General features: G+C 52.7%; 1 protein-coding gene across 1 annotated transcript in view; it reads right to left on the bottom strand.

Moving 5' to 3' along the window:
• EML1 (EMAP like 1) overlaps positions 1-19,498 on the bottom strand; it is a gene marked incomplete in the record, with an annotated part of 190,152 nt that overhangs the window by 10,075 nt on the left and 160,579 nt on the right. Inside the window, 5 exon segments of the mRNA XM_027776368.1 lie at positions 10,482-10,570; positions 13,041-13,108; positions 14,930-15,061; positions 15,273-15,398; positions 18,042-18,196. Of these exon segments, the coding sequence (XP_027632169.1) occupies positions 10,482-10,570; positions 13,041-13,108; positions 14,930-15,061; positions 15,273-15,398; positions 18,042-18,196 (570 nt within the window).

The raw sequence follows: 19,498 nt of genomic DNA, 5'->3' as shown, positions 1-19,498 counted from the left end.
GTGGCTCCCAGACCAGTCTCCAGCACTCCCATGGGGAGAGCACTCCAGGCCCAGCCTCGCGGGGCGGTCGGCGCACAGCGGCCTGCAGTGTTGGAAGCGCGTGGCCACCTGCGGGCTCGGAGCTATGGCCCCGTCAACCTGAAGCACACCAGGCGTGTGTGTGCCCGGGTTCCCGAGCGGGCAGGCTGGAAGGAGGGCGTCGCGGTGCGAGCAGACGTGCTGGGTGCGCTGCTCTCGTTCAACTCCAGGCCCAGCCTCGCGGGGCGGTCGGCGCACAGCGGCCTGCAGTGTTGGAAGCGCGTGGCCACCTGCGGGCTCGGAGCTATGGCCCCGTCAACCTGAAGCACACCAGGCGTGTGTGTGCCCGGGTTCCCGAGCGGGCAGGCTGGAAGGAGGGCGTCGCGGTGCGAGCAGACGTGCTGGGTGCGCTGCTCTCGTTCACGAGTGCACGCAGGGTGCTCTACCACAAGTGAAGTGCGTAAACAGCAGGGAAAAGGAAAGGACAAGTCCGCCAGCCACTCAGAATGGCTCTCCCTGTTGATCAGCTCGTGTGTGCTCGCCAGAGACGATGAAGGGGAAGTGAGAAATCACCACCCAGGAAGGAGGGCCACTCCACGTCCCCCCTCGTCTGTTCTCCTCCTGGGGTTTTGGACACACGTGCACACGTGTCCAGTGTGAGTTTCAAGCCGCCAGGTGTCGGACTCGAACTGCGGTCATCCATGTGGGAGTCCAATGACTTAACCACTATGCCACCTGCTGGTGCCAGACCAGCACTTTCTATCGTAACAACTGCCCCGCTGACAGCAGAGTCCGTGGGTGAGGCCATGAGCTCTGAGGTCAGAGAACCTTGGGTTCAGATCTTAGTTCTTTTACTACATTCACTCCTAAATCTATAAAACCAACCATCTTCCTAATAAATCAAAGCCAACGTGTTAGTTAAATGGGTGCAACACTCCAATCCAAAAGCCAGTATCCGAAACACCTGAAATATGGAACCTCTTGAGCACTGACATGACACCACAAGTGGAAAATTCCAGAACTGACCTCAGGTGACAGGTCAGTCAAATGCTGCAATACAAACCCATCATATGACATTACCTTCAGCCTATGTGCCTAATATGTCTATGAAACAGATGAATTTCGTGCTTAGTCTTGGGTCCCATCCTCGACACATCACTTTTACATGTAAGTGTTCCAAGATCCAAAAAGAAAAAGTGGGGGAAAGCGCACTGTCTGCTTCTGGTCCCGAGCGTTTCAGGTAAGAGGTATTTAATTCCCGCCCTGACCAGAGGTCAGGGGAGACGGCGGTGCTGCCCGCTGCTCCGGTCCTGCAGAACTTTTTTCTTCCTGCGATCAGCTCTCCTCTGCTTCCCGGTTCTTGGAGATTATGAAATTCTAAACTACTTCATGGAAATAAGCTGGCATTTCATTTTGGAATGAAAATCTGCCCAAGAAAGAAAGCTGAAGGAGCAGGAGTCCACTGCCCTGGAGAAGAGGGGTGTTTTTAGCGAATCCCTGGGGGGATGGCCATGCTGCTGGACTCCTGACCAGCTCTGGGGCACTGGGGACCTTTAGGCCGAGCTTAGTCAAGGCCAACAGCACCTCAGAAGACGGTACAGTTAGGGTCGTTCTGAGATGAGGAGACGAGGTAAGTGACTGCCTAGGACGACACAGCCAGGCGAGAGGCTGAGTGGGAGGAAGCTGGCCTGCAAGTTGGGCGGCCTGCACCCCTGGGGAAGACCTGGGGCAGCAGACGGTCCCCAGGTGGAAGCATGAGATGGATCTCGGTGCAGCCTGTTCCCATCATACCGGGCAGTGTGACTCTGGGCTTGGAGACAGGCCTGCTGCATCCGTGCAGGGGAAGTCCTGGGTGCGAGGACTCTGAGAATCGGGGGAAGTTTTGGATTCTAGCAGGTATCAGACCCAAGCAGAAGTAGGATTTGTTGGGACCAACAGTTAGCGTAATGGCTATGTCGCTGGACTCCCATGTAGTCGACTGCGGTTCGAGTCCTGGACTCAGTGGCTTAAACTCATGCTGTTGCCCAAGATCCTGAGAGGAGAATGGAGGAGAAGGGATTGTGGCATGGTCATCCCCCCAGGGGATGATGTCTCACTTTCTGTCTCTGTCTTTCTGGTGAGTGTATGTGCCCTTTAGAAAAAAACCTCTCCAAAAAAAAAAGGATTTGTTGCTGGAAGTGACACAGGGGACAGATTCTGATTTGTTCTGGAAAAGTGGAGAGACCCACATGGCTAAGGGAGAGAGCAGCAAAGTGGAACCGTGACCAAAGGCCCGAGTGCGTGGCTACCTCCTCTCATCCACACTGCCACTCTCATCCTGGTCTCAATGGGGTGAACTCAGAGCAGATAGGCTGTTTCTGCAGTTGCACTTAATGAATATAAAATTATTTTCTTTCTTCTTTTTTTTGGTTTTTTTTTTTTTGAGAGAGATTTTTGCTATAAGGCACGTGCGCTTGCCCGAGAGATAGAGACAGAAAGCAAGAAATCATCCCCTGAGGGGATGGCCGTGCTGCAATCCCCTCTCTATTTACCTCTTGGGATTCTGGACACACATGCACACGTGCCCGGCATGAGTTTTAAGCTGCTGGGTCTGGGCCTACGCGGTCAAGTACGTGGGAGTCCAGTGACATAACCACTCCACCGTCTGCTACTTCTCTCTTATTGTATTTGTCATAGGCACGTGTGCTCACCTGAGAGAGACAGAGGGAAGGTGAGACTCACCCCTCGAGAGGGATGGCCATGTTGCAATCCCCTCTTCTCCGCTCTCCTGGGATTTGGGACATACGTGCACATGTGTCTGGTGTGTTTTCACATGGCCAGATCCAGGACCTGGGTCAGAGCTGGCCATGTCGGATCCAGCTGCCTCAGCCTCCAGACCACTCGCTGGCCCTGAAATTACTTGCTTCCTATATTGTTCTTCCTATAAAAACAGGCCATTGGAGTTCAATCAGAATGCCATCGTGGCCAGTCACAAAGTGTTCCGTGACTCCTGCTAGGAATGTTAAGTGTGACAACTGTCATTACTACGTGTCTGCTCTTAATGAACCTAAGCGGAGCTGGCATCTTGCCAGCAATCACAGCTGCCCAAGGATTCAGTACTGAGTCACATGACAGCTAACGAAGCGTGACGGACAGTGACAAGGTGGCCACAGATACTCTCCAGCTTGCAGTCTCGGAATGCCAGCATCCCTGTCCGCTCTGGGCAGTCCCCACACATGCCCAAGGACTCTGCTTCACCAGGCACGCACCTGCAGTTCCAGGATGACGCCGGGAGTCCCAGCTGAGCCGCTGGGACCGGGATCGCTCTCCGGTGTGCGCAGGGTCAGAAATCACCTGGGAGACCTAGCTCTCCATCCCACGGTTCTGTTCTGACCAGTCCAACTTACGAGGTGACCCTCAGTCCCCACATCCCCGGCACAGCTTGCCTCATTCCTAGAGAGGACTCACCAAGCCCTCCCGCAGCTCGGCTCTCTGTGACCTATGGCTGTGGGTGTTGCCTGCCTGTCACTGGGTGTGGGGCAAGTGCGTGTCCACGCTGGGGTCATTCTAGACAAGCACGTGTCCACGTCAGGGTGGCTCTGGGGCTCACTACCTTCTGGGCTCCACCCGAAGGCTTGGGCACTGTTGGCTTTTCCTCCAGCATGAGCACAGCACACAGGCCTGTCACCCAGAGACTGAGGCCGGAGCAAAAGCTCTCCTGGGTTCATGCTGGCCACCCTTCCCAGCACCCACAGCTGCGGAGCTACTCAGCAGGGGGCTACAGACCTGGGCAGGTCCCTGGAATTGCACATGGAATTCCAAACAGCCTGTGTTTGGACATTAAATGCCCTCTGGATTTTTTCTTTGGTCTAAGGTCTGTAAATACCTGAATCCAAAAAAAGGGACCTGTGGTCTCCAACAGGACATCCTGTGTGCTGGAAAAGTCTTGTGTGCAACCAGAGGACTTGTCTCAGAACCACTGCCCCGTGCCTCGCGGTCAGCCGCATCGAGTCCCCGGGCCTGCAGCCTCACGGTCAGCCACACTGAGCCCCAGGACCTGCAGCCTCACAGTCAGCTGCACCAACCCCCGGTGCCTGCAGCCTCACAGTCAGCTACACCAACCCCCGGGGCCTGCAGCCTCACAGTCAGCTGCACCAACCCCCGGTGCCTGCAGCCTCGTGGTCAGCTGCACCGAGTCCTCGGGTCTGCATTCTTGCTCACAGCCACTACTGAGTGGGCACCTACTCTGTGGGAGAACCTGTGCAAGGGGCTGGGCACACGGTACTGACCAAGAAAGGGTCCCTACCATTGGGGGACCTGAGTCACACCCCGAGAGCTGAGTCCATGGTCAGTGCTCTTCCTGGGGCTGCCCCTATAGCCATCACTAACGACTCCACATCGCAACGTCTGCATAGCAATCTGCTCTTCAGAGAACACGTCCGCCTCTTTCACCTGCGCCTCATAGTGACACGTCTAACATGTAGAGGCCCCCAGCTAGTAAAGGGACCTGGACCCCAATGTGGGTGCCCTGGCATTGGTCCAGGGCACTTAGCTCTGCCCACGTGGCCTCCAGGCCATGACTCTGAAGCCCAAGAGGCGGAGTTACTGGTAGAAAGTGTCTCTGGTCTCCGGGGAGTGAACACTAGTATTACTGAGAAGAAACGGAAACTACTCCCGAAGGACCCAGCTCACGTTGGCAGGAGCCATGATACCTGAGGACTCTCCGGAAAGTCAAGCTGTACCAGAGGCCTCTAGCAGAGGTTCAAACACCCAAGAACGCAAAGAGAAACACACACGAGGGCACGGAATACCGGCTGGAGTGAGCAGAAAGCTATGCCACTGAGGAGGCCATGTGGGGAAGGCATTTGAAGTCAAGCACGCTCTGTCCCAGCAGTGAGAGAGGGTCCCCAGGCAGCCAGGGAGCTGTCCACATAGGGTTGGAAGTTCTGAGGTTGTTCAGGCACAGAAGCAGAAGTCCTTTCTGTAAGTTTTCTCAAGAGACAGTGACCACGGCCCCACCAAGCACTTAACACCTACACTGTGACCTCAGGCCTCCATCCAGGCCCAAGGGGCCTGAGGCGCATTTGGAGAAGGGGCTGATAAGGGTCTAAGGAAAGAAATGAGAGAGATGATTTGGGAACAATTTGTTATGACACAGACCAAGCATTGAGAGCTACTGAGGTCATACTAGAAGGACCCAGAACCCCTCTGTGGCCCTGGCCACAGGAGGTTCATTCATTACGAAGCCCTGGGTGACACCCAGGTACAGCAGCATGTCGGTGGACATGACGGTGTCTAGGGCTGGAGAGGGGATGCCAACGGCCACACGCCTGAGGTCAGGGTACATGCCTGGCTGATGGGAAGCTGGTACCTGTCCAGGGGAAGCAGAAGCCTAGAAGCCACCCAGACCCTTCTGACCAAACTGAGGTCGCACACGTGCATGAAGGAGATGAGGCCCAGTGAGAAGCAGGAGCCGGGCAGACTTGGCCACGGCCTGTGCTTCGAGATACTCCTCTACCTGCACACAGGTATGCTGGCAGAGGACGGGGCCTCCAGGGCTTGAGGTGTTTGAGCACCTCTGAATGGAAGTCCAATCATTTGTTCGAAACACATGAAGAAAAATGAAAGGGCTGAAAAGAGAAATTCACAGTTCAACAGTGACTGCTGAATATGTAGGGCCGGACGGGGCAGTGAGAGCACCCTGGGCCCACACGGGAAGGTCCCAGGTGGGCACCCAAGGCCCTGCGTGCACTCTGACTGCACACGTACCCATGCGCGCTCATGATCCCACTGACTCATGCCAGGGATGGGTCGTGGTGTGAGGGTGCTGTTGGGGGTCTGCCTCTCTTTCTGTCATGGGAGAAATAAAGAAGTGAACTTTTATAACAGTTGGGGACTTCAATACCTCACGGTCAACACTGATAGAACAATTAGACAAAAAATCAGCAAGGAACTGGGTAACCTGAACAACACTATGGGCCCGCTCTGAACATTCTCAACCAACCCATCCTCGCCGACCGACACGCAGCACTTCGCCCAGACTGCAGAACGTGCGTTCTTCTCACGGCACACGCACAGGGGGACCGCTCCGGGGCAGGCCATCTCAAAGGCCGTAACAGGGCTAATATGGTTAGAGAGGTTAAAGTCATGTGCAATGTGTTCTACAAAAGACCACCACAGGGACCAGTAGTTAGCGTAATGGCTAACTACTGAACTCTCATGTAGCCAACCGCGGTTCAAGTCCCGGACCCGGTGGCTTAATCTCAAGCTGGCGTGTGTGCGTGCGTGCCCAAGATCCTGAGAGGAGAAGGGAGGAGAAGGGATTGCGGTGTGGCCATCAACCCCGGGGGGTGATTTCTCACTTTCTGTCTCTCTGTCTTTCTGGTGAGCACACACGCCCTATAGCAAAAAAACCTCTCCAAAAAAAAAAGATAAAGTTAAATTAGAAACCAACGACAGAAAGAAACATGGGAAGTCCCCAAATACTTGGAATACTCTTAATCAATACATTTTTAAATAGCCCATAGGCCAAAGGGGAAATAAGGAAATATTTAGAACAGAATAAAAGTGAAAATACAGCAGCTCAAAATTTATGGCAAGTGGCTAAAAAGCAGTTTAGCTCTGGGAAATTTGTAGGTTTTTTTTTTATTTATTTATTATTTTAAAAGTTTGCTACAGGGTGCACATGCTCACCAGAGAAAGACAAAGAGATGAAAAGTGAGAAATCACCCCCCAGAGGGGATGGCCACGCTGCAATCCCTTCTCCTCCATTCTCCTCTTGAGATTTCGGGCACGCATGTGCACACATGTACCCACCATTTTTCAAGCCGCTAGGTCTGGGACTGGGGCTGTGCAGGCAGCCATGTGGACTCCAGCTGCCTTGACCACATGCCACTGTCTGGCACAAGAAATTTGTAGTTTTAAATATCATACCAGAAAAGAAAGGCCTCCAATAAATAATCTAAGCTTTCACTTTCAGAAACTAAAAAATAGTAAATGAAACATAAATCAAGGAGAAGAAAGGAAGAAAGAACAGAAGAAATAGAAACAAAAACAATAGAGAAAAATATATGAAAGGAAAATGTTGGTGCTTTGAAAAGAACAAAATTGATATACTTTTAGCTAGAATGACCAAGAAAAAAAGAGAAATAACACAAGTTATCCAGAGCGAGAACGAAAGACTGGTTACTTGTTACCAAATTCAGAAAAATCCAAGGTATGGGCAAATCTTAAGAATGACTTTATGCCAAAGAAGCAGACAACTTGAATAAAAACGGACAAATTCCTGGATAGACCCATATGACTAAAATGACTCAAGAAGAAACAGAAAACCCAAATCCAACTATAACAATAAAAACATTGAATCAGTCACTTAAAACCTTTCCACAAAGCAGAGCCCCGAGGGCGTCACTGAATTCACATGAATTCTGTCAGTGGTTTAATAAAGAAATGCCAATCCTTCCCAAACTCAGAAACCGAAGGAGGAGAGAACACTGCCCAACTTTCTCTGTAAGGCCAATGGTGCTCTCATAACTAAGACAACGATATAAGAAAACTACCGGTCAATATCCTTCATGAACATGGGTGCAAACAATTTGAACAGAATATCAGCCAACTGTATACCATGATTAAGTAGGATTTAGCACAGGAATGTACAGTTGGTTTAATATCTGAAAATTAAGGTAACAAATCACATCCATAAAATAAAGGACAAAACCACAATTATCTCAAAAGATGTGGAAAGAGCACCTGACAACTCCAGAGCCAATTCATGCTAGTTCCCTAAATTAGCAACAAAAGGGAGCGTTCTCAAAGTGACAAAGGCGCCTTCATTCCTAATGATGAAAGATTGAAGGTTTTCTGCTAAGACTGGGAGAAGGGTAAGGATGCTCTCTAGGCTCTTCTGTCTAATGTTGTACTGGAGGTATTGAACAATGCAATGAGGGAAAAAGGAACCGCAGGCCCCCAGCCTGGACAGGAAGAAGTAGAACTGCCTTTATTTGCAGATGAGACGCTCCTGTCTGAAGAAAGTCCAAGGGTTACACGCACAGAGAAACTGCTATCACGAATAAGAGCTTAGGAAGGCCGTAGGAGATAAGATCGATGTGCAGAGTCAATTTTATCTCTATATACAAAACGCTGAAAACAATTCAGGAAACAATTCCATTCACCATGACATAAAAATAACTTAGGGGAGCAAATGTAACAAAGGGTGGGTAAGACCTGTGGCACCAAAGATGTAAGACGTTGCTGAGACAAGTTAGAGAAGGTCTAAACAAATGGAAAGACACTCTGTGTTCAGGGACTCAACACGGTCACGGGGCCATTTTCCCTATTTTGATCTAAATTCATAGAATCCTTATTAAAATTCTGGTGAGCTATTTAAAGTTAGAAGTGTATAAGCTAATTCTAAAATTTATATAAAATTATATATCTGGCAAGGGACCCCCCCCAAAAAAAAAATTTTGAAAAACAAAAAGTTGGAGGAGATAGACCACTGGAAGTCAGAACCCCCCCAATGTCAGAGTCACCGAGCTGTGTGCTGTGGACGCACGAGGATAAAAGTACAGGTGAAGGGGCAGAACAGAGCATTCAGAAGTCAAGCTTTACACTGAGGGTCAGCTGGGTTTTGACCAAGTGCTAAGGGTGTTCAATGGGGAGAAGACTAGCTTTTCAACACATGGTGCTGGGACAAGTGGATGTCTCTACCTTCAGAACAAACTATCTCTGACTTTGACCTCTCACACACAGCATAACTCAAAGAAGACCGCAGACCTACAGGTAAAGGCTAAATAAACAATCCTCCTGAAAATAAAGAAAAGCATAGGAGAGGGCCAGCCAGTGCCATGATGGTCAAGGCACTGGATTCTACATGATCGACTTTGCAGTTTGAGTCCCAGACCTAGTGGCTCAGAAAACACACCAGTATGTGTGTGTGGGTACCCAAAGTTCTGAGAGGAGAATGGAGGAGAAGGAACTGTGGTGTGGCCATCCCCTCTGGGGAATGATTTCTCACTTTCTTGGTCTCTGTCAAGTGCATGTGCCCTATAGCAAAAAAATCTCTCTTACAAAAAAAAAAAAAAATTGCTTAACACCAACAGTCATTGGGGAAATGCCAGTTAAGCAATGATGAGATATCACTGCACCCCTAGTAGAATACCTGCAAGAAACACAGTCAACAGCAGGTGCTGTGGGGAAGTAGAGGTCCTGGAACCCTGCCACATGGCTGGTGAGAAGGAACACAGCACAGCTGCTCTGAAAAGCAGGATGGCAGCTTCACAAAACATTAAACCTAAGTTTACCATATAACCCACCAACTCCACTCCTAGGAATTTACCAAAGAGAAATGAAAATATATGTCTGTACAAAGACACACATGAGAACTCATAGCAGCATTACTCTAACAGTCAAAAAAAACCCCAAACAATCCAAACGTCTGTTAACTGACAAATGGGTAAACAAGAGGTGGTATGCCCATACAATGGAATAATAGCCAGCAATGAAAAAGGAAAAGCTACTCATAGACACACATGATAAACCTGAGTTAATCTCAATGATTCTATTTATAGGTTTTGTCCAGGAAAAATCAACGTATGAAGACAGAAAGCAGAGCAATGTTTGTCTTGGGTTGGCAGTAGGGGTGTAGATTAATTGCTGATGGGCATGAAGGTGACTTCTGAGGTGATGTGAAGTTTCTAAAGCTGGATGGTGGTGATGGCCGTACAAGCTGATGAATTTATTAAGAGTCACTGAACTGTACATTTATGTAAATCATTGTATGCAAATCATATCTTAATAAAGCTATTAAAAAATCTTCATCTTTTTGAGATACATATAATAATGTTTACAGATGCAATGATAAGATGCCTTGGGAACTGCTTCAAAATAATACAGGAGAAGGGGCAGCAGGTGCATCTCCAGGTGACCTAGACCAGCTAGAGGCAGGTGATCATGTGGGTGCTGGGTGATGGGTGCTTGGCGTTCCTTCCACCAGTCTAAGTTTGTTGCGATTAGAAATTTTCCATAAAACGAAGTGAAACAACACTCACGTGGGCTAGTCAGTTGTGTGATAGTTAGGGCAGCTGGATCTCACATGGCTGACTGCAGTTCAAGTCCTGGACCCAGTAGCTTCAAAAACACGCTGGGTACATGTGGGTGCGTGCCAAAAATCCCGAAAGGAGAATAGAAGAAAAGGGAGCGCGGCATGACCATGCCCCTCAAGGGGTGCTTTCCCACTTTCCTTCTTTCTCTTTCTCTCTGTCTCTCCCCAGTGAGCATACACACGCTCTGGCAAATTGAAAACACACACGCGCACGCGCACACACGCACACACGGCAACCCAAGCCGGAGAACCCTACATGCCAGTTCCATGCATGTGTGATTTAAAGCCAACTGTGATGAGGCTTGCAAATCTTGCTCTGATGCCATCTAACAGAATTCCATGATTCTTGGACTTTGAAAGAGCAAACGGCTCAGGTTCTAACCTGGCGAGTAGCGCATTACGGAGAGCTGCTCGTTTCCATCCGTGTGCACGGTGACCAGGTCTTTCGTTTCTGTGTCAAACACAAACCACCTGCGTAAACACGAGAAAAAGCACAGTGGGGAGTTCGGTGAGAAGACGGAGAAAGTGCTGCAACAACAGTGCTGCTATTTCGCTAATAGTAAGGCCATGAAAAGGTCGTGATCAGGGGCTTCAAAGCTGCTCCGTGCTTGCCTCCCGGGAACCGTGTTCCCGGCTTTTATTCGAAGGACGTTCCTGGACACAAGCACGCCCTCGATGCTGGGAAGGACTAGCCCATAGGCTGCTGCTCACGGCTACGCAGCTGTCACACTGTGCCCTGGTGTCTCCGTGTCTGCGTCCTGCCGTGTACACGCAGGAGAGAAAGCCTGGGCAGGAGGTGAGCCACCCAGAGGCGCAGGCGGCAGGCACCGCCTCTACGAGCTGGTCCAGAGACTCGGAGCAAGCAGGTGGCCCAGGAGCACGCGGCTGGGACAGTCAGGGTGGGGAACTGCCGAACTACCCACCAGGCCGAGGGAACGAGAGCGGGCCTCTGCGCGTGCGCACGCAACTGACAGGGTAAAAGGAAGCGCTGTGGGACCTGCGGGAGGGGAGGAGAGGACTGGTCTCTGGCCCAGTTTCCGCGGTAGCGAAATGGGTACCAGAGCCCAGGTCTGCTCTACAGGCTCAAGCCTAACGGATTGCAGTGGCTCCCGAAGGGCACCGTGTCCTCTGATGGGGCACGTCCTCGCTACATGTGGGAATGTCCGGACGCCTGAACTCCCCTGCCCGCTGCGGTTTCTGGTGGCAGTGGTCGGGGGACCAGAGCTTTGAGGCCCACCAAGCGTGCAGGCCCCAGCTGCAGCAGTCCCTGAGCTGGACGGCGCCCACCCGCTGCACATCCCCAGGGGTTTCCACCGGCCCTGCATGCTGGAGGCTGAATCTGCGGCTGAGGAGCCCTGGGGGTCCTGGGCCCGATTCCCCACAGACACGGAGGGGCAGCTACAGCGTCCACTCACCTTCTCTACAGCCCTAACACTGCCGCTCCCCAGGACTGCCTGTCCCCTCCGAAACCTGGAGTTTGCTTTTCAGCTTTGAGTCCTGGTGCCTCGACATTTATGGTTAGCAGCCTCCGTGGCCTCGAGGGCAGTGGAAATGTAACTGCCGCAGACTGGGGCCACGGAAGATGCCTCTGCCAAGTCCTGGGAAGTCGACCGCGTCAGGACCACGCCTGGCGGGGCAGGGAGCAGGAGCCGCAGCCGGAGGGCAGGGATTAGGCCCCGTGTTCTGTCTCCTCTGCTCCCCAGCAGGCGACAGGTAGAAAATGAGGACTGTGGTCCACCCTGGCTGCCGGCCAGGCTTCAGAGGGTGGGAGCCTGCGAGCACAAAGCTCCAGTTGTCTTGGACAGAGCTGAATGATGGTAGCACCTGGGCGTGCGTGCGTGTGGGCGGTGGCCCCACGCGGCCCAGCTCTTTTTAGTTTTTTAGGATTTCGTCACAGAGCATGTGCGCTCGCCAGAGAAAGACAGAAAGAGACAGAGAGAGGGAAAGTGAGAAATCACTCCCCTTGGGGCATGGCCATGCCTTCTCCTCCATCATCCTCCTGGGATTCGGGGCACACATGCACACATACCAAGCAAGATTTTAAAACCATCAGGTCCGGGATTCGAACCTCACTTGGTCATGTGGGAGTCCAGAACCCCAACCACTATGCCACCTGCTAGCCCAGGCCATTCTTTCCTTACTCTCCACAGTCATAACAACAGCATCAAAGTGGTGACACTTCTGAGAGGAAAATGGGAGAAAATCACCAAAAATATCTGGACGAGAGCACAGGAGCTGTAAACGTGAAGACAGTCACACAAAGGCACAACCCAGGCCTGTAAGACAGCGATGGGGACGGCCACCTGCCCGGCAAGCCCAGCAGGTCCTTCACTCGCCCGTGCAGAGCCAGCGGGTCATCATGAGATGACGATCCTACCCAAGCACTCATGGGTTACAGCAAAGAAACACGGCAGGGAAGTGACGTCACCAGCTCAGAGACGCACTGCCGAGGGGCGCAGCTGGGGCATCCACGCGGGTGTCTGCCTGGCCTATCAGAGGTGCCGGGTAAGCAAGCGTCGGCTGAACCTGAGCAAGAGGCCCAGCACCCGGGCGAGGGCAGCCAGAACGCACAGTTGTGCATTCCCAGCACTCTGAAGCCTTCTCCCCTAGTTCTAAAGCTGAAGATCCTCCCCTAGCCTCGCAGTCAGGGCTCCAGGGGCTCCACGGATCTCTGACATCGGAGACCTGTGTGTGTGTGTGTGTGTGTGTGTAGTGGGGGGAGGACTTGCAAGGAGAGAGGGGCCACAGCTCTCTCAGCTCCCCAGGTCCAAGATGGGAAGGCCAGCACTGCTGGTTCTGCTGGCACGTTCTGACCTCATGCTCAGTAAGTCGTCAGAGTCTGAGAAGATGCAGCCGGGCCTAAGCCGAGCCTGTCCCGGGAGATACCACCAGGGCCCGCTTCCCACCAGCGCGAAAGCTCCAGCCGCTCGCGTGCACTCACCTGCCAGTCAGTGTTCCAACGGCAACCACAGACCCTGAAGGATGAAAACCAGAAGACTGAGCTGGATCCTAAAACATTTTAAAGAAGTGTAAATTGAGGGGCAGGCACGGCACTGCAGCATCAAACACACGTCGCTCTGCTCCCCCAGGGCTACGCCACTCCAGCAGAAACTCCTTTTTCTCTCCAGAGAGAAGGTCTCCTACTGGAACGAATGTCATGTTTCGATAATAGCAAGTTTTTACCCTCCTAGAATTTTTCTTTCTCATGGACTCCATGTCCACAGTAACCAGATGCTCCTCTTCCTGCCATGGTCCACATAGCGTGGCACCTCCTGCTGATCCCAACGAGAAGCCCATCAAATGGTGGGCTTGGTCTGTTTGAAACAGGAACGCAGCATCAAGTGCCCCACGGCCTGGAGCCCCACAGGTGCAGGCACGGGGCCTGCGATGAGAGCACGCCCACATGTGACTTGCCTGAGCCTCGGTGCCCTCATGAGAAGAAGACTCAGAGGCCCAGCCAGCAGCAGAGGGAGCCAGGACTCGCCCACACACCTTGGCCCCCAGGTCAGGGCCATGCCCTGTACAGCTGGGCAGGCACCAGCCTGTGGGGGGCCGGGGGACGAGAGCCTGCTGTGTTTCAGCAGGGCTGCCACAGCCACAGAAGACTACACCCTGCCACCAGGGCTCAGGAACCACGGGGACACCATGCCTTGAACTGGGTCCTGCACTTGGTTTGCACCTGCTCTCTTCTGCGGGGAGCACCTGCCTCTCGTCCTGTCCACGTCCTGCTTGAATGGCCACGAGAGTTCCCATTCCCCTCCCCAGTGGTACGCTTTCTCTGAGGGCGAGGGGAGGAGAGCGGACAGGCAGCTCGAACCTGGGAGAAGCCAGCACCCTGTGGGGATGGGAGAGGCCACGTGGGCGCTGCAGGGGCTGGTTCATGAAGTGTGTGGCCCGCATCCTCTGGGCACGAGTCACACGACGTGCTTCAACTCGCCACAGCAGGGCGCAGCCGGGCAGCGGGCCAGGGTGCCGGCATGCACACTGGCTCCCACTGGCTAACTCGGAGACAGCGGCTGGTTATCTGACTGTGCTAAGCCGCTATTTCCTAATCAATAGAGTCAGAGCGAAAACACCACCCCGCGGGCTGCAGCAGGGACTAAGTATAAGATGTGCACGGTGCATGGTGTGCAAATGGCCAGCGACCGGAAATGCCGGCTGAGTGGCAGTAGGGAGGGTGTTTCCACACTCCCACACACAGTCTGAGCTCCTCGTGCAAAGTTCACAGAGCTGACTGCAGAACGACAGCTTTGGCCCGGCCGCCGTGCCACGGCGGCATGTGGTACTGCTACGCTCCACAACTCTGAGGGCCACATGGAAGGCCAGGGGGGTCTCGGGCCCACCAAATACCCTGGCTGACCGAAAGGCTGGGAGCGTGGAGGGGATTGCGCCATGAGACCTTTTGACAGTACTTGTCTCTCATGAAAGAAAAAAAGAAAAAGAAAACCAAACCAGAGCTTTGCCCTGACCTCAGGAAGAAGGGAAAAGCTAAATGCTGTCTTCCATCCCATGGCGAGCGCCCGCCCACCAGAAGGGCGCGCTGCAAGTGGACGCAGGCCGGAACGTCTCTCCGCTTTTACGCCAGAGACGAGACTGTACTCCCGGGAACCCGACGGCCCGCTCGCTGTCGGCAGAGGCAACAGAGAGCTTCAGAATCACGCCCAGACCACGCGAGGTGGGGTTGAAAGCAACGCAATTCCGAAGAATTGAAGAGGGGGCTGACATTTGCCTTCAGACAATTTCACATCACAACTAGGTCCATGCCGAAAGAAATGAGTGTGTTCCAGGAGAGTTTCTGTAGAAAAAAGGAAACGCCATGTCCACATTTACCTCTATTATTTTGTCCCAGATGGGCCGGTGACCAACAGCGTCCCAGAGAGTGGCGTGCTTGTCATGGCCACAGGTCAAGAACTGAGGCTTTGAGGCATGGACGGCCAGGCCCCACAGCTCGTCGGTGTGGCCCTGCAAGGAACAAGGCAGAAGGGGGCACTGAGGAGCCCGAGGCCAACGCGCCACGGCTCCCTGCGACTTCAGCACGGCCCTGGTCCATCTCTCCTCCCACTCAACCCAGGGCCCCCGAACCTTGGGAGTGGAGGCAGGTAGTCTCGGTATGAGACACGGGAATCTCCCGTCTGGAGCAGTCCAGGGGTGCGGGCCTGCTGGGCGATCCTACCTGAGTGATGGGCGTGAAGTCCCCTGACAGGGTGCCCTGCAGGACGAAGTTTCTGGTGGTGCCTATGAGGATGATGTCACCTTTCCCCTCAGCCACGGTCCGTATGGGGCCAAACTGTTCTGGAATCTGCATCAACAAGAGCCAGGGGAAAAGAAAAGATTTGAGGTCCACGAAGTCTTCGGCTCGGCCATGCAGAATACTCACACTGGCATGTATATCACGCTGACAGCTTCTTACGTACACGTGTGAGTACAGTCTCTCTACACACTCACACAAAGGAACAGAGACTTGCAGATCGACAGATCCCACAGCCCACTGAGCGGATGGGTGACCGAGACCCCAAACTCCACTCGGTAACGACAAACATTCTACATATGCTCTACACCCCTCTGGAGAATCAGCAGGGGGCTGCGACAGTAACAACCAAAACCACCGCTCCCGCCAGCAGAAAACCAGGGCGACGACTGCTCAGCTTACTCTGAGCTCGCTACGGCTTTGGGTGGCAGCAGTAGGCAAAATTGAGAAAGTAAAGAGTTATATAACATGGTCATCATCAGAGTTTCGAGAAACGTACTGGAACTTAGAGTTCTTGGGTACTGTCACTGTTTAGTATTAAAATCCATTGTTCATGTTCATAAACATATGAAATAGTCTAAATGGTGAGAAAAACAATGTCAAATACACTTGCTAAGAATGCCCTGCCGGGACCAGCAGTTGGCGTAATGGCTATGTCACTGGACTCCCATGTAGTTGACTGAGGTTCGAGTCCAGGACCTGGTGGCTTAAACTCACACCGAGGAAGATGAAGGAGAAGGGATTGCAGCATGGCCATCCCCCCAAAGGGTGATTTCTCCTTTTTTGTCTCTCTGTCTCTGTCTTTCTGGTGAGTGCACATGCCTTATAGCAAAAAACCCTCAAAAAAAAAAAAAAGAATGCCCAGCCGTGAGAACAGCAGATGTCATAATGGTTACATCTGGACTCCCACATATTTGACCGTAGTTCGAGTCCCGGACTCAGAGGCTTAAAGTTCACACCAGGCGCATGTGCAAGCGTGCCCAAGATCCTGAGAGGAGAATGGAGGAGAAGGGACTATGGCGTGACCATACCCCCTGAGGGGTGATTTCTTGCTTTCTGGCTCCCTGTCTTGACCTCACTGGAGAGCACACATGCACAATAGCAAAAAAAAAAAAAAAAAACAAGACAAAACAAAAAACAAAAATAAAAACGACAACAAAAAACTCTAAAAAAATGCCCTGCCTGATCAAGGAACCTAAGTTCTCGCACCGTAAGAGGATGGGCACCGAGCTGGAGCCCGGCATGGCCACCAGGACAGTGGGAGCAGGCTGCCCTCACCCTCCTCGCCAGCGTGGCTGTGAACACAGGAGGAGCAAGGCTAACGGGGACGCATGCTAATGAGGCGGAATCACAGACACTAGCAGATGGCGAGTGACGCCCACGGCGTAGACGAGCCTTTGGAGCGTTCTCTGCAGTGTCCACTGAACGGGGGTGTCTGCAGCGCCACCGACTCACCACACACTCCGTGGAGCGCTGGCCACATCCTGCTGTAGAAATGTGGTCGTGGGCCAGCTGTGGTGACGCAGAGGCAGCAGTGCCTATGATGCTGAGCCCACGTGGGAAGGCCCTGCCTTTGCACCCTGAGGTCTCCCTGTGCATGGAGGACAGGGCCTGCTGAGGCTGGTGAGAAGACCCTGTTAGGAATGCCTGTCTCTCACCCCCATGGAAGAAATAAATTTAAAACAAAGAAAAGAAAAGAGCGAGCCCAACAGTGGCAGGGTGGTCCAGGTGTTAGTTCCCACCTGGCCAACAGCGTGGCTCAAGTCCTAGACCTGGTGGCTTGAAGCACACACTGGGGGCATGTGTGTCCACAATCCCTAAAGGAATGGGGGAGAAGGGACTGTGGTGTGGCCATCCCTTGTGAGGAGCGCTTTCTCACTCTTCCTCTCTCTCTGGCAAGAGCAACTGCCCTCTGGCAAATTATAAATAAACAAACAAATAATATTATAAAACTTAAAAAAAATCTTTTCACAGCTGAAGTTTGCATGAATGGGGAGGTGAAGGCCTTTACAATAACCGACAAGCGGATCCCCATGGTGCCAAGGAGGTGCCAGGCCCGCTTCGATGTGACACCAGACGCGGACGTCAGCAAAGTCCTGTGACGTGTCTACTCTGCTGGGGTGAAAGTGTGAGTTCTCAGAACAATAGCAACGTTGCAACTGCTCTGCTCAAAACTTCTGGACTCTGGAGAACACTCAGCGACTGTCTCGCCTCTGGCTCCCACTGGGACCAGGGCTGCTGCCAGGGAACAGGGAAGGCAGTGGGCAGGGAGGGAGTGCAGTGCCCTAGAGCATGCTGGCATCAGCGGAGGGCCGTGCACCAAGTAGACACTCAATAAATCTTAGTCCCATCAAGCCAGTCATATCTCTGAGGGGACATGCTGGAAATTAAAGTGAAAAAAGAAGAGAGGTTTTCATGATAAATCAAAATGTGGGTAACGGTTCCTTGGAAAACCGAGATTGGTTCTAAAAATACTCGAAATATGAAGCGTGTCACAACCTCCGATTTCATCGATCAAATCACGTTCTAATAGTTGTACTGTTCCCATGATTTAATGAAATACTTTGTCCCCATGGAATATAACTTCACCTGCGATTTTCAAAACCATAAGCTACAGAGTCAGACTAATCAGGAAACTGACCAGGACCGCAGCTGGTGCTTCTAAATGCATTCCACTTGTGCTCGGGGGCCTACCTCGGTTTTGTGCAGTTTTTGATAGTTTCCGTTCCAAGAGATGAGCTTCCGGTCTTTGCCTCCTCCTGACACCAGGGTGCCGTCTCGTAACATACAAAGTGCAAAAATGCCACCCTCGTGGGCCCCTTGGACTGCGTGGCTTATTCGATTTGTACCTAAACACGCCAAGGAAGCCACATTAGCTCAGTACCGAAAGGCTCCCTCTCCCCACTCTCAGATCTCGTCTCACTTTGTTTCAAAGGGCAGCGCTGTGGGCAGAATGCCACTGTAATGTGAGGCTCCGCAGAACTCGGTTTCTGGAAGTCCACGGCGCATGGGGCCGCTCTACAATCAAGGAAAACGCGACGACACGCCCTGGGGCGGCTGGACACAGCCGCGGCTGGGCAGGGGCTGGGCGTGAATATCCGCGTCACAGCCGTGTGCCCCTGGACAAGGCGCTGGATGCTGTGCTTCTCGGCGCCCTCTCGGTGACACGGGGCTCTACGCATCCCAGGCACTGTCCTGAGGATCCAGTGAACACCGAGAGCAGCTGGGCCACGGCAAGAGTCACCGTGCTTCTCTGACATTGTGCTTACGGGTTTGTCCCCACCATCAGCCCAGCCCCAACTTGGAGATCCTTCAGGGCCAAGATGGTGCACTTTCCCTTTTCTCCAGGCACGTGGGAAGCACAGAGAAACGTGCACAGAAGGGACTGAGGGCAGGTTTCTGAGTGACGCGTGCCCCTCACCACACTGCTCACTGACAGTGGGAATTCGGACTGACTCACACGCAGGCACTTGAAAAAGTTGGTGGAAAAATGGAATTAAAGCATGAGTTTATCTTTGTGCAAAAAACTGAAAACGTATGCATAGTTTCCCATCATACACATGTTCTGTGAGCTTTCCGAAGGCCCTGCAGATGTACACAATGTCTAGTATCTAATTAGCACTCAGTACGTGTCCGCCAAACGCTGTAAGAATCAGAACAGCTACTTATGTTAAAGCTACATACTACTCCCTAACTGCTCGTCGCAATACTGTGCTACTCGATTTCCTCCTGAAGCTGGTCGTCCCGTCGTATCGGCAGTACCTGGCGCCTACAGCGCCTTCTAGGGTTACACAAGGCCTCTGCGTGCGGCAGACGGAGAGACTGGGAGGAATCGCAGCAGGGAAGGCGACTGTGGGTACTAGAGGTGGCGAGGGGGGCAATAGGGCTGGTAGGAACAGGAGGGAGGGTGGGGAAAACAGACCGACTGTACGCTTAATTGACACAGACATGAGGAGGTATTTGCTGGGACCAGCAGTTGGCGTAATGCGTAATGGCTATGTCGCTGGACTCCCACGTAGTCGACCATGGTTCGGTTCTGGACCCGGTGGCTTAAACTCACGCCAGGCACGTGTGCGTACATGCCCAAGATCCCGAGAAGAGAAGGGATTGCGGCGTGGCCATCCCCCCTAGGGGGTGATTTCTCACTTTCT

This window comes from Tupaia chinensis, unplaced genomic scaffold (genome assembly GCF_000334495.1).
Source record: "Tupaia chinensis unplaced genomic scaffold, TupChi_1.0 Scaffold000671_1, whole genome shotgun sequence".
NCBI lineage: Eukaryota > Metazoa > Chordata > Mammalia > Scandentia > Tupaiidae > Tupaia > Tupaia belangeri.
Note: the sequence above shows the minus strand (reverse complement) of the source record. Positions and strands in the feature narration are given on the sequence as shown.